The sequence below is a fragment of the Mustela erminea genome, chromosome X (assembly GCF_009829155.1).
Source record: "Mustela erminea isolate mMusErm1 chromosome X, mMusErm1.Pri, whole genome shotgun sequence".
NCBI classification, from domain to species: Eukaryota; Metazoa; Chordata; class Mammalia; order Carnivora; family Mustelidae; genus Mustela; species Mustela erminea.
Genome location: NC_045635.1, coordinates 88,637,329 through 88,650,718, shown reverse-complemented (window position 1 = coordinate 88,650,718; position 13,390 = coordinate 88,637,329). Strand labels below are relative to the sequence as shown.

The 13,390-nt window shown below is 35.1% G+C and overlaps 1 protein-coding gene across 3 annotated transcripts in view; it reads right to left on the bottom strand.

Annotated features, from left to right (window-relative positions):
- The window catches only part of RADX (RPA1 related single stranded DNA binding protein, X-linked), a 77,769-nt gene extending 66,436 nt beyond the window's left edge, over nt 1-11,333 (bottom strand). For 2 of the 3 annotated variants that reach the window (XM_032330304.1, XM_032330305.1), the window contains exons 1-3: nt 10,533-11,333; nt 2,631-2,773; nt 1,292-1,484 (exon numbers count right to left, since the gene is read on the bottom strand). In XM_032330304.1, coding sequence (XP_032186195.1) covers nt 1,292-1,484; nt 2,631-2,773; nt 10,533-11,175 — 979 coding nt within the window. In that variant the 5' untranslated portion in view covers nt 11,176-11,333. The remainder of the gene's footprint in view (nt 1-1,291; nt 1,485-2,630; nt 2,774-10,532) is intronic. The other variant, XM_032330306.1, reaches the window with a different exon arrangement.
- Between the last annotated feature and the right edge of the window lie 2,057 nt (nt 11,334-13,390).

Here is a 13,390-nt window from a genome sequence, read left to right as displayed (position 1 = left end):
TTTTCACTATGCCAGTGACTTATTACATGACATCAACAAATTTACTTACCTTATCTGTTACTGACAAACGTCTCAATTTTTACTAAAGCATTTTTTTTTCACCTAGATATGCTTGGTTGTGGAAAGGATTTACAAATTGATAGACATAATAATACATGTTGCGAATTAGCTTCTTTTCACCAGTTTTTTCCTATATATTCTCAAGTAAGTCCCAACGTCAATATTAGTTTAATTTCTTACCTTTCTATCATAAAAAGCAAAGAGATAATGGACTAATTGTATCAAACTACTAGGTAATGACTTGTTCATCCAGGAAGACATGATTGATGTCTATCAAATCCTTAAGATTTTAATAAAGAATCATATGAGATTTTCCTAAATAAACATATATTTAAGGAAACAGTGAAAAAAAGGCTATATTATCTGTACGTTCCCCAAGTAATTAAACTTAAATGTGTTAGTAGGGAATTTAGAAATACATAGAAATACAGGTCCAGTATAAAACTATCGTGAACCAAAAACAATACTTAAACTTGCTGAGTGATATAATCTACAATTTTGAAAAATAGAAAGGCAAAAAATCCATATCCACATCTGAAAACAACCACTTAATTTTAATGCTTCAAAATATTTAGGATGATGCCAAGATGTCAAACTTTGATTTCAACACTAATTAGGAAGAGCCTTTTCAAAATTGCAGCAATTCAATTGCATTTGAATATTGACTGTGGAAATACACATCGAAATATTACTGAAATGTTCTAAGGTAAAGGAGATTGTGTGATGGCTGCCACTTACTCTCAAAGGTTTCAGAGGACAAATATATATATAGAGAGAGGTGAGGAATGATAAATGTAAATGTTAACAATTGTTAAATCTGTGTAAAGGGTATATGGAGTTCTTTATATTGTTCTTTCAACTTTTATGTAAGTTTGAAATTATTCCAAAATAAAATGCTGTCAAAACCTTTTTGGATAGCACCTTATAGTAACAGAAAAGCATATTTAAGTCATTAATTTAGTATTATAAGACAAAAATGAAAAGTAAGTACATCCAAAGTGGAGTTAATTCAGTAATCAACAATAAACATCTCACATTATTTTTTCTTAATAAATGCAATAATAAATAATTTATTAAGTGATTGTTTAAAATTTTTATAGATAAAGGAATTTAAAGGTTTACCAGGTTCTAACTGATTCAGCAATTTTTAAGAGCCTTTGACTGATATGGTACTTTGAAAATTTATACAAACAAAATAGCCATAAAGCAATAAATTGATTCAATACTTAACCCATTGTAGAAATTAGTTTGATCTGTGGATCCACAGGCAGAGGCTGCATCCTGAATGGATAACTCTTTTTGACGGAATAATCCTGAAGAAGAAGAACTAAACCAACCCGCAAACTTTTATACCATTCAGGACACAGGGCATTCCACATAATCACTGACACAGTGCCTGAACTGTCAGCAACTTCCAGAAAGGTCTAGAAAAAAGAGTGAAAAAGCACATGCATATCTGTTACTTTTATCTACAGAGCATTCTAATTTTAAGAACAAGAAAGGAAAAATATAGGGTGATGACTGAATAAATTATGATATAATCTGTAACCATGAAAAGCTATAAATGATTTCTAGTGATAGAAAATACTTAAGGAAATGTTAAGTGATACAAAATTGTATGTACAATGATTTCCATTTTGTAAGATAATTTAATATATGACAGTCATGTAATATATGGTATGTATACCTATACACAGATACATGATACATATGACATACATATGAAATAAATATGTGCATATATATGCTGTAGATATGTAGACATGATATATACATACAAAAAGGAAATAAAACACGTTAATATTAATACTGGCTCTGTTAGAATTTGGGGTGGTATTACTTATCAGCTTTATTTATAGAGCTTTCTGCATTTCCCAAATTCCCTCAAAGTATCTATAACTGTTTTAATGAAAGCTTAATAAAACATCTAAAATAATTTTTGTTAACATGTGAAAATATGGTAAAATGTTAAATAAAAAAACAAACGGGACAGAAATCAGGAAGGTAGTTCTCACTGGCATTATATGGCACAGAGAGTCAAGGTAACAGAAAAGTATCAGCTAGATTTCACAATTAGAAGGTCTCCAGTGAGAGACCAATTGAAGAAAAAAGTCAGACCAATTGTGTTGAAAAGTAAATGGGAGGAAAGAAAGTAAAAACATCTAACAGAGACTACTTCTCTAAAGAGTTTGCCAGAAGAGAAGAGAGGGAATACAGGAATCCTGAGGCCCAAGGAGATTTTTGGATTTTTTTTTCCTCATGAAAGACTAGAGTATGTCTCTATGCTGGTGTAGAAAGCACAGTAGAGAAGAAAAGGTTGAAGATAAAGAAAAAACTGTGAAGGAGACCAACTGAAGTAGGGAACTACAAGGTACCAATACAGAAAGATTTCTTTTTGCATAAGAAATTACATAGAAAAATACCTTGAAATATACATTTATATATGTTTTAAACATTATTAAACTTATAAAATATTTTTTGTATATAAGTTATCCTAATATGGAGTCAGTTCTGTAAGCTATAATCTATAACCATTAAATTAACATGTAATATCTTGTCATTACTTATACCTGGTATGGCTCAATCATCTTTTTATCAGGTTTTCCATAGTATCGCAGTTTGGATTTATGCAAGATTCTCACAAGCAATGCAGGAAAATTCCTTCTGTTAGCCCAGGTCATTTCAAGGTGAGACAGGGAAATTATTTTGGTATCTAGAATTAAAGAAAATAGAATAGAAAAAAGTCCTACTTAACATGTCATGTTTATTTAAAAATTGTTTTAATGGTTAAAAATGGTAGCCAGATCATCCCCACAGCAACTCCTTCTCACCAGCTAAACGGGTATACATACTATCTAAATAAAAAATTAATAACACATGCTATCCTTAATAATAATAGCTAATATATAGGGGTGCCTGGGTAGCTCAGTCAGTTAAGCAGCCAACTCTTGGCTCAAGTCATGATCTCAGAGTCGCTGGGCGTGGAGATCCTGCTTAACCTGCTTAACACTTTTTCTCTCCTACCTACCACCCCTCCCAACTCTCTCACACACATGAATTTTCCCTCTTTCTCTCTTAAAAAAATAGCTAATATATAAATATGTCATACTATGTGCCCAGCACGAAGGTAAATATCTCTATTAACTAATATACTATTCCGTCTCAAATGCCCTCTGTCTTGTCAAACTGGGTAATTACTACCTGAAAGACTTGGATCTAAACTCATCTCTCCCTGAGTGGGGGAATGGGTGAAACAGATAAAGGGGATTAAAAGAACACATATTCTGATGAGCACTGAGAAATGTATAGTATAGTTAAATCATTACATTGTACACCTGAAACCAATATAACAGTGTATGCTAATTACACGTCAATAAACTCATCTCCCTTAAGAAATTTTGTGGGAAAAACTCAATGCCATGGAATATTTTCCCACTACCAAGCACGTACATATTTAATTTATAGAATTGTTTTATGACGTATTTCTGTATTGCCCTCACCGTAGTTTTATACGTGTAAGTTCTGTATTTCCCAAACATGCCAGACCAGGACTTTTGCACTTGTTCTTCCCTCTGTCTGGAATATCTATCTAAAGATGCCAGAGTGACTTCCTTCCTCCTCTCCTTCAAGTTTTGCTCAAAGGTCACTTTCTCAGTGATGTTATTCCTTACTATCCTATTGAAAATTGATCCCTTTACTTATGCCTCATCCCATCTTATTTTTCTACTTAGTACTCATTATCTTCTCATATGTCATATAATTTACTTTGAAATTTTAATCTTTATGCCTGCTGGCAAATACAAAAACTGCTTAAAAGCTATTCACCATCTTTAAAATATTAACTTGTAGTTTTTATTTTATTCTTCCTTGGCTTAAGAGAAGGTTTGACTGGCAATTTTGTCTACATTTTACTCTTTCATAGCCCAGTCTCAACTGTTAAAACCTTAATTTGTATTTATTCCAATATTTTATTTCACAAGGTATCTCCCACTTCCATTTTAATTTACCTAACATATTATCTACTCAACATTTTGGCATGAAAACCATAGTTGTAATTTCTTTTTAATAAGAATTTAAGTGGAATGTTGTAGTTACACCCGTATCATTAAAAAAAATACTGTTTTTAGTCTTCAGACATCTTGTATAATTTTCCTTTTATAGTCTTCCAAAACATTAATAGCGCAGTCATAGGTCCTAATAGTTGCTTTTTAACTAGGTAAAATTATGGATCAACTCTGAATTACCTGAAATGTATGTGGAACACTCTTGGTCAATGAAGGCATGTCTACTTGCACTAACTAGAATAAATTCAAGAGTTATATGCTTTTGTAAAACCAGAGTTCTAAGAGCCACTGCTTTCACTATAATTGGGTCCACAGAGTCAGCTGTGATCAGACAACTGCCTGGTTAATGTTTTCCCAGTTTGGGTTTTTAACTCACAAACTTCATAGAATATACATATCTCTCAAATCCAAAAAAGAAATTTCAGGCTATACACAGACAATGAAGAATCTGTATAAATTCATAGAAATGTGTTCATTTTTATAAGAATGAAAATAAATAAACTAGATATTCAATATTAAATGTTAGATAGCAAACGATGGAACAGTGATTCTAAAACTTTCTGGTCTCAGGAGACTTTCACATTCTTAAAAATTACTGAAGACCTCAAAAAGCTTTTATTTATGTGGGTAATAACACTTGCAATATTATAAAGTAAAACTAAGAAATAAAATATTATTCATTAACTCCCTTAAAAAGCAATAAGCCTATTGTGTATTTTTATATATAAATACATATATATACATATACATCTATATATATATAAAATACATAATGAGGCTGTATTCTCTAAAACATACATGAGATATATATGAGACTGTATTCTCTAAACAAGGAATCTAGTAAGAAGAGTAGCACTGATTTACATTTTTGTAAATCTTTTTAGTGTCTAGCTTAATAGAAGACACTGGATACTCATTTCTTTGGCATTCAGTCTGTTTCAATGTCACATATCTTGTAGCCTCTGGAAGACTCCACTGTATACTTTCAAAGAATTAGAGTGCTAAAAAGTAAATGAAGTCTTAGTAATATTATTATGAAAATAGTTCTGATGTGAATCCTTTGAAAAGGTCTTCAGGATATCTCTAGAGGTCCTTGAAGCATACAGTAAAAACCACTGCAAAAGAATAAAAATAAAATGGCACCATGTTCTAACTATTCATTTTACAAACATAGATAAATCCTGAAAAATTATTACAAATGTAGTACAAAGGAAAAAATCCTTAAATCCAAATCATTTATCATGGCAAATATCCTCGAGCAAATACTCTCAAACCAAATACAGCAATATGCCAAATTGCATCATGTCCAGGTGAAGTCCTAAACACCTTGTATCATTCAAGAGGAAGTTATAATAAATTGTGAATAATTCTGGATATTGACACAAAAATCAAAGTTTAAATAACTTAGTTAAAACATTAAGGGTAACCTCTAGAAAAACACAAATTAATATATAGCTTCTAAAGCACTGTAAGATAAAGGAGTTTAAATCTTGCAAAAGTAAAAAAAAATAATAATGCATGGCGTATAGCAAACATAAAGTAGTTCTGCAAGAAGAGGTATAAAAACATCATTAATGACTTTAATTGGATTAAATTCATCTCTTGAAAGAAAAAGAATTGGTTTGGGCTAAAAACCCAAAATCTTAGCTATGTATTTCTTTTAAAAGGCAAATGTAAAACAAAATAGGAAAAAGGAATGGACAAAGATACATACACTAGGTCAGTTCTCAAAAATGTGGCATTTGCACCAACAGGATCTTTAACTACCAGTGAACTTCCTAGAAATGCAAATTCTAGGGCCCTACCACAGACCTACTGAATCACAAACTGGTGGTGGGGCCCAGAAATCTGCATTTTAAAACGCCTGAAGTGATATGGATGCCCATTTATATGTGAGAACCACTGCCCAAAATGCCAACTACAAGACAGCAGCAGTAGTAAATAGTACTATCAAGGCAAAATAGAATTCCAGACACAAAAGAACAAAAAAATTTCATACTGATAAAAGGTTAAAAATTCACCAAGATTACTATGTTATGAAACTTTATACATTATAGTAACATCTAAATCAAAAACTTTTAGAAATATAAAGAGAAATGAACAAAACCACATCATAAAGAGAAGGCAATATTCCTCTTGGAGAAATGGGCAAATAAAATAGATTTTAAAATAAGAATATGGAATACTTCAATTAAAATTTAAAAACTTGTTATAGGGGCGACTGGGTGGCTCTGTCGGTTGAGTCTGCCTTTGGCTCAGGTCATGATCCTGGGTCCTGGGATCAAGCTTCACATCTGGGTTCCCTGCTCTGTGGGGAGTCTGTTTCTCCCACTCCCGCTGTCCCTTCTCGCCCCTCCTTGTGCTCTCCCTCTCAAAGTAAATAAATAAAATCTTTTTAACAACTTGTTATAAGAGACTTCATATCTAATAAGTAAGCTTTTTCTAAAATTTTGAGGGTTAAAGAGGAACTCAATTTTAAAATCAGAAAATATAAATAATGAGTAAAAATAAAATCTCTACACTTCAAAACCTAGTGTACATAGCCAAAGCAGTTTCCATGGGAAATTTCAGAATTTCAAAAGCTTTTGGAATAAATAAACAAAGAAATAAGCAAACCAAGCATTCAACTCAAGAAGGTAGTACAAAAAAGTATGAACAAAAGAAATACAAGAAATTAAAGATGATAGTGTTAATTAAGTAGAAAACATCTCCCCAATATAGACTTAATTAGCAAAGCCAAAAGTCTTTTTATAAAATACTAATAAAACAGACAAGTCTCTGGCAAGGCTGACCATAACAAAGGGTAAATACATTTAAGAATGTAAAAGGGAATGAAACAAGACTAAAAAATTTAAAAAATATAAACTAAAATTTAAAAATAGAGACTACTGCATACAACTTGGAGATCTAGGTGAAATGGTATTTTCTAGTAAAATATCAACTCTCACAAATGGACTCAAGAAGAAGAGTCATTAATTTCATTACTTTTTCTGAGAAACTGAAAAGGAGTTATTCTCTCAACCCCCAATCCTGGCCCAAGGCCTCAGGTTCTAATAGTTTTCGAGATAAATTCTACCAAACCTTCAATGAACAAATATTTTCTGTAAGCACAGAAAAACAAGCAAGTTTCTCAACTCATTCTACTAGGCTAATATTAATTGAACTGATATCAATATGAGGTTAAAATAGTAAATCCCTAAAAAACAAAACCTATGGAATAAATTCACTTTAAATATACAGATGTAAATACAACAACCATGACCAAGTAGAGATATAAAAGTAGTTAAACATTAGAAAATCCATCAATGTAATTTATTTAATGCATTTCTTTATTCAATAAACACTTATTGAAAGCACTCAGCAGACACCGTTCTGGGTGTAGGAGAAATGCGCCACAGCAGTGAAAAAAACAGAAGCCTTGTCCTCATGAATCTTATAAACCAGTGGGAGGAAAAAGAAAACAGAATTAATAATTTCAGAATGTTATCAATTCTATGAAGGGCATTTCCATGGTGATGCAATAAATAATAATGAATGAGGAGGGAACACATATTTAAACAACACTTTCTAACGTGTTTTATGTATTTGAGTTGAAACCTGAAGATGGGAAGGAACTTTCCAGAAAGAGGAAAAAACAGGAGCAACTTACTAGAGGCAAGACAGAACAAGGAGGTTTGAGATAAAAAACAAGGCTCATATTTTGGAAATAAAATGGTGGAGGTGAGGGATTAGAGAGGTGAACAAGGGGATTCAGTAAGGCAGGGGTCTATAAACTATAGCCCCTGAGCTAAATCTGGCTTGCTGCCAGGTTCTGTAAATTAAATTCTACTAAAAAACAGCCAAACCTATTAGTTTACATATTGCTTTTGCTATACTCTGGCCAAGTTGAATAGCTGTGATTATGTGTCTGAAAAAGGCAAAAAGATTCACTATCTGGTCATTTAAAGCAAGTTCGTCCACACCACAGGGCCTTGCTTACCCTGATAGGAGGTCTGGATTGTTGTCTAAGTGCAAAGGGGAGCCACTGCAGAGATTTAGACAGGAGACGGGCATGATCTAACATCCATTTTGAAAAGCTGTCTTTGAGATCACAATTTTGGTTACCTTTGGAGTAGGATATTGACCAGGAGAGGGCATTAGGGAGACTTCTGAGATGCTTACAATGTTCTGTGTCTTGATTTGGGGTGGGGTGGGGAGGTGGTTTCAAGCTTTAAGCTTTTTTTTTTTTTTAATTTCAAGCTGTATTTTTAAGACTTTAACACATTGTACATATCATGCCTTAATAGAAAAGTTTTTAAAAGCACAAAAATGCACCATAAACAAAGAGAAAAGGGAGTGTGAGAATGTAATCTGCAATATATAACAAATACTTACTATCCATTAGCAAAGAATTCAGAAAAGTCAAGACATAATTTTAAATTAACACAATATGGGGAAATGGGCATTCATACATATGTTAGTGGGAATATAAATCAGTAAAACCTTTTCAGATGATTTGTCAATATCCATTACATGAAATAGTTTAAATATTCTTTAACTCAGCAATTTCACTTCTAGGAATCTATCCATCTCACAGAAATACTTAAACACAATGAACAAGTATGTGTATATCCTAATGATGTTCTGTGCTAGATCTAAAACTAAAAAACCAGTAACAGCCTAAAATTGATAATTATCCATTCGCATGGGCATGATTATATAAATTATGGTACACCCATAGTGTGGAAGTGTGTATGAGCAGATATACATTAAAGATGCTTGAGTACGTGTAAACAGCAAATCATGCCACGCCATAGAATTTTTTTTTTCCGGTGATACGCACCAAACTGCTGAACCTTTGGAGTTTTGAGATCAAAGTTGAAGTCATAGGAAAAGGAGGTAAAGGGGTCTTTCATTCCACCCCAACATTTTATTTTTCAAAATTTTAAACATACGGCAAACTTGAAAGAACACCAGTATATGCCCACTTCTAGATTTTTGTCGTCAAAATTATGCTATACCTGGGTCTTACATTTTTAATATACGTTTTATGTTTGCACAAATAAAGTGCTTTTAATATTATCATGCCCATAGGTGTTCAATAAGTGTTTGCTTTTCAGTCTGTATTGCTATTTTTCTTGCTAGCCAACAATATACTTTTAAATATAGTTTGGATTTTTTAGCACCTAGACATTGCCTTTTGTAATAAAAATATGTATTCAATAATGGATATCACTTCCATAGTCAGAAAAATGAAATATATTTTTATAAATAATATTCCCCTCTTAATTCTTCTAGACACCAAATTTTTCATTTGTGTATTCAATCTTAAAAATAAAAATGGTCAACACTTAGGGTAGTAATGCAGTGCTGCCTAATTCCATGCTTGAGATAAAAATCATTCCATTATTTCATCTCTGAAATGACTATCTTGTTTTTAAAGCTTAAGTTATTTAAATCATCCTTGTCCACACGTTTCTATAACATCCTTTTTCCCTTATAACTGGATATTACTTTAATTGCATATTTTTGATCCAGTTGTCTTTTCACTTTCAAGCCTGTTGCTGATATACGTCATAGCAAGATTACGTATGAGCTAATACGACTGCAATGGAAAAAAAAAAAAAACACCTGAAAAACAGTAGATGTAGAAAATAACACCTTCCTTCCTTAAGTACTTTGTTTTATTTCATTTTTTTTTGCATTTAATTTGGTTCCCATTCCATACACGTACATGCCTATAGTACTATCATTCCCCTTCCATCTCTGATAAAATATGTTTTACAGCAGTTGCTGATGACGAACCGGCATTTTCAGGCTAACTTCCTACTTCTGGAACAGAAGAATTAAACTCGGGTCAGTATTGTCCGTGATACGCCATAAGAAACATAAAAATGAAAATTCCAAGGCTGTCCACAAAAACCACACATTCAAAGAAGCAGTATTTACATAACTGCTACACTCTAAGCCATAAAATGGCGTTTCATTAATGCAAGTTATTACGGAATACATCACAGAACATCCTTTTTTGAATGAAGGTTAAAACACGCAAAACCACAAATATTTATGACTTTTATGCCGAATTCAAATCTATACACTCGCCAACCAACACAGAAAAGTACTAGTTCCACAAGTGGAATGGGAATGAAACGAAGATAATTCCACCGGAGTCAAACGCACACACAAGTATGCATGCCAGATTAAATCTGAGATGTATTCAGACACTTCCTAAATCGTCATTTGAATAATCAAAGCAAGGAACGGTCTGTGCAAATTTAAGCGAGCGCCAATCCGACATCCCGGAGCACTTGTTTATTCCCACTCGCGGCTTGAAATGAACAATACCAAAGCACCCTCGTTTCCTTTCCCACTAACCCAAGCTCCCGAAAACTAATATTTTTAACCCCTCCGTCGTTCCCCATTACTTACTGTTAAAATTGTGTTCCTCAGGTTGCTTGTTGGTTAACCAGATATCTCCATACGGATCTTCGTTATTCCACAGGGCCAGGTAATGACTCTTCCCGCCTCTTAAAGGCCTCTCCGGTACCTCCTCGTGCGCACTATTTCTGAATGGAGTTTCTAGAGAAATAGCCTCTAGGGTCTCTCCACAGTGAACGTTATCTATGCACAGGATCCCCTGGCCTAACCTTTTTTCGTTGTAAAGACACGAGACTCTGGAAATTTTCATTTCTATGCCAACTTTAAGAATATTTTTATAGACGAGAAAGTTCAGGCTGGGGTCCAGGTAGCACTTCTCCTGGTACACCCCGTCTGAGATCGTCACATCATAGCAGTAAAGGGGAGGTTTGGGTATCGTGTCGCGCGGCTCATCCTCTAACAGGTACCTCTGGACGGCCAGCACAGCGACAGGCACCACCTCCGACGGGGTGACCCACTGCAGAGGTGAATCCGTTATCTGCTCGAGGACCTTTTGGATCCAGGACCTGCGTCCGTGGGAACCGGCCCTTCGGATCACCCCTCCCGGGACCCCAGCCCGATTTCTCTCAGGATTCGGAAAATCTAGACCGGCATGTGAGGGGCCGGCCTGAGGCTGACCTGACTCACCAGACATTGTTGGGTAACTGCGTACTCTCTTCACTCCCCAAAGCTAGTCTGCCCCGTCCAAAGCTGAGGGCTGAGAAACCGCGCGCTTGGGCGACGAGCGCTAGCTACTCTGCTCCCGCCGACTGGGAAGGCTCCGCCCCCGAAGCGAGGCTGCAAAGACGTGCCGCGTGCAGGCGTCAGCGCTCTCGCCCCACCCATCTCTCGGCGCGCTTCCAACTCGCCGGCACTGTTACTAGGCAGTCACACGCGCGGTTACGTAGCAGATCCTCCCACCTGGTGCCAGCCGGGTTGCCAAGGGAGGAGAAGGGGAGGGACGGTGTTGGTCGCCATGGTTCCCAAAACGTCGCATGAGGGAGGGGGAGGAGCACTTGTGGTCCTTCTAGAAAGGAGAGTGCTGAGAGGCAAGGGAAAAGAGAAAGTGGCTGGAAGCGGGGTATATGTAGTCCTAGCTCAGGTGTTTGGGGGTTTGGGCCTTGGGCCTGCTACAGAAAGTAAATTAGAGTTCATTAATATACATGAATTCCATACCACAGGTCTCCTATACTAGGAACGAAACCAGATAATGTATGCACAGCCTTCAGGAAAGTCCCCAGCACAAAAAGTCCTCCATAAACGTTAGTTGCTATTGCTATGAGCATTAGCATAATTGTCTGTAGTGACTCCCTGAGTGCAGGGTTGGTGAATAAGTGATTAAGTGCAAATGAAAACAGAAAATTATAGAACTGGCTTGGTAAAGAGCTGCCTTTAGGTTAGAATTTTTAAAAACTTTTTTTTTTTTAAAGATTTTATTTATTTATTTGACAGAGAGAGATGACAAGCAGACAGAGAGGCAGGCAGAGAGAGAGGAGGAAGCAGGCTCCCTGCTGAGCAGAGAGCCCGATGCGAGGCTCGATCCCAGGACCCTGAGATCATGACCTGAGCCGAAGGCAGCGGCTTAACCCACTGAGCCACCCAGGCGCCCCTAGGTTAGAATTTTTAAAATGTACGTATGTTTTATACAATATCTAGCTTAACAGACAACTAAGATAAAGAATGTCAGAAACTGCATTTCTAAACTACAAAAAATGTATGCGGTATGGCTATAAAGTGGAAAAGCTGATAAGAATTGTCCAAATTAAAAATAAGCCATTTGTTATATGTGCCCAGTTGTGCTAGTATACAGGCATACTTCTGAGATACTTCAGGTTCCATTTCAAAGCACTGTAATAAAGTGAATATGGCCATAAAGTGAGTCAAATGAATTTTTGGATTTTCCAATGCATAGAAGGTTATATTTATACTATACTGTAGTCTATTAAGTGTGCAAAAGCATCATGGCTAAAAAGAACATTGAACATACCTTAATTTAAGAATTATCGCTAAAAATGCTGACCACAATCTGGGCTTCCAGCAAATCATTTTGCTGGTTGCCTCAGTGTTGATGGCTGCTTACTGGTCAGGTTAATTGATGCTGAAGGTTGGGGTGGCTATGGCAACTTCTCAAAATAAGACAAGGATGAAGTTTGTCCCATTGATTAACTCTTCCTTTCATGGATGATTTCTTGGTAGCATGAGATGCTGTTTGATAGCATTTTACCCACCATGGAACTTCCCTCAAAATTGGAATCAATCCTATCAAACCATGCCCCTGCATTATCAACCAAGTTTACATAATATTCTAAATCCTTCGTTGTTATTTCAACAGTCTTCATAGCATCTTCACCAGGAGTAGAGTCCATCTCAAGAAATCACTTTTGCTCATCCATAGGAAGCAACTCCGCATCCCTGAAAGTTTTATCATGAGCTTGCAGCAGTTCTATCACATCCTCAGGCTCTACTTCTAATTCTAGTTCTCTTGCTATTTCTGCCACATCTGAAGTTACTTTTCCCTCTGAAGTCTTGAACCTTCAAATTGGTGAAAACAAAACAAAACAAAACAAAAAAATAGAATACAGTAAAGTGAAGGGCAATAAAATGAGAGAATGTAGTAATTGTCCTAAGAATACTTTTCAAAGATGGTTATAGACTTGTTTGGATCATACTAATCTTCTTTTTCTATTTCATCATTGTTTATTAACTATTTATGAAGTCTCTACTATGAGGGAGGCACTGTTCTAGGCCATTGGGAATAACAATAGTTAGGCTCCTTTAGTCGAGCTTCTTATTTGCTTGGGCTGAAAACCCCCAACATTATTAATATTTAATAAATTCATTCATTCTGCAAATATGTCTAGAGTATCTGC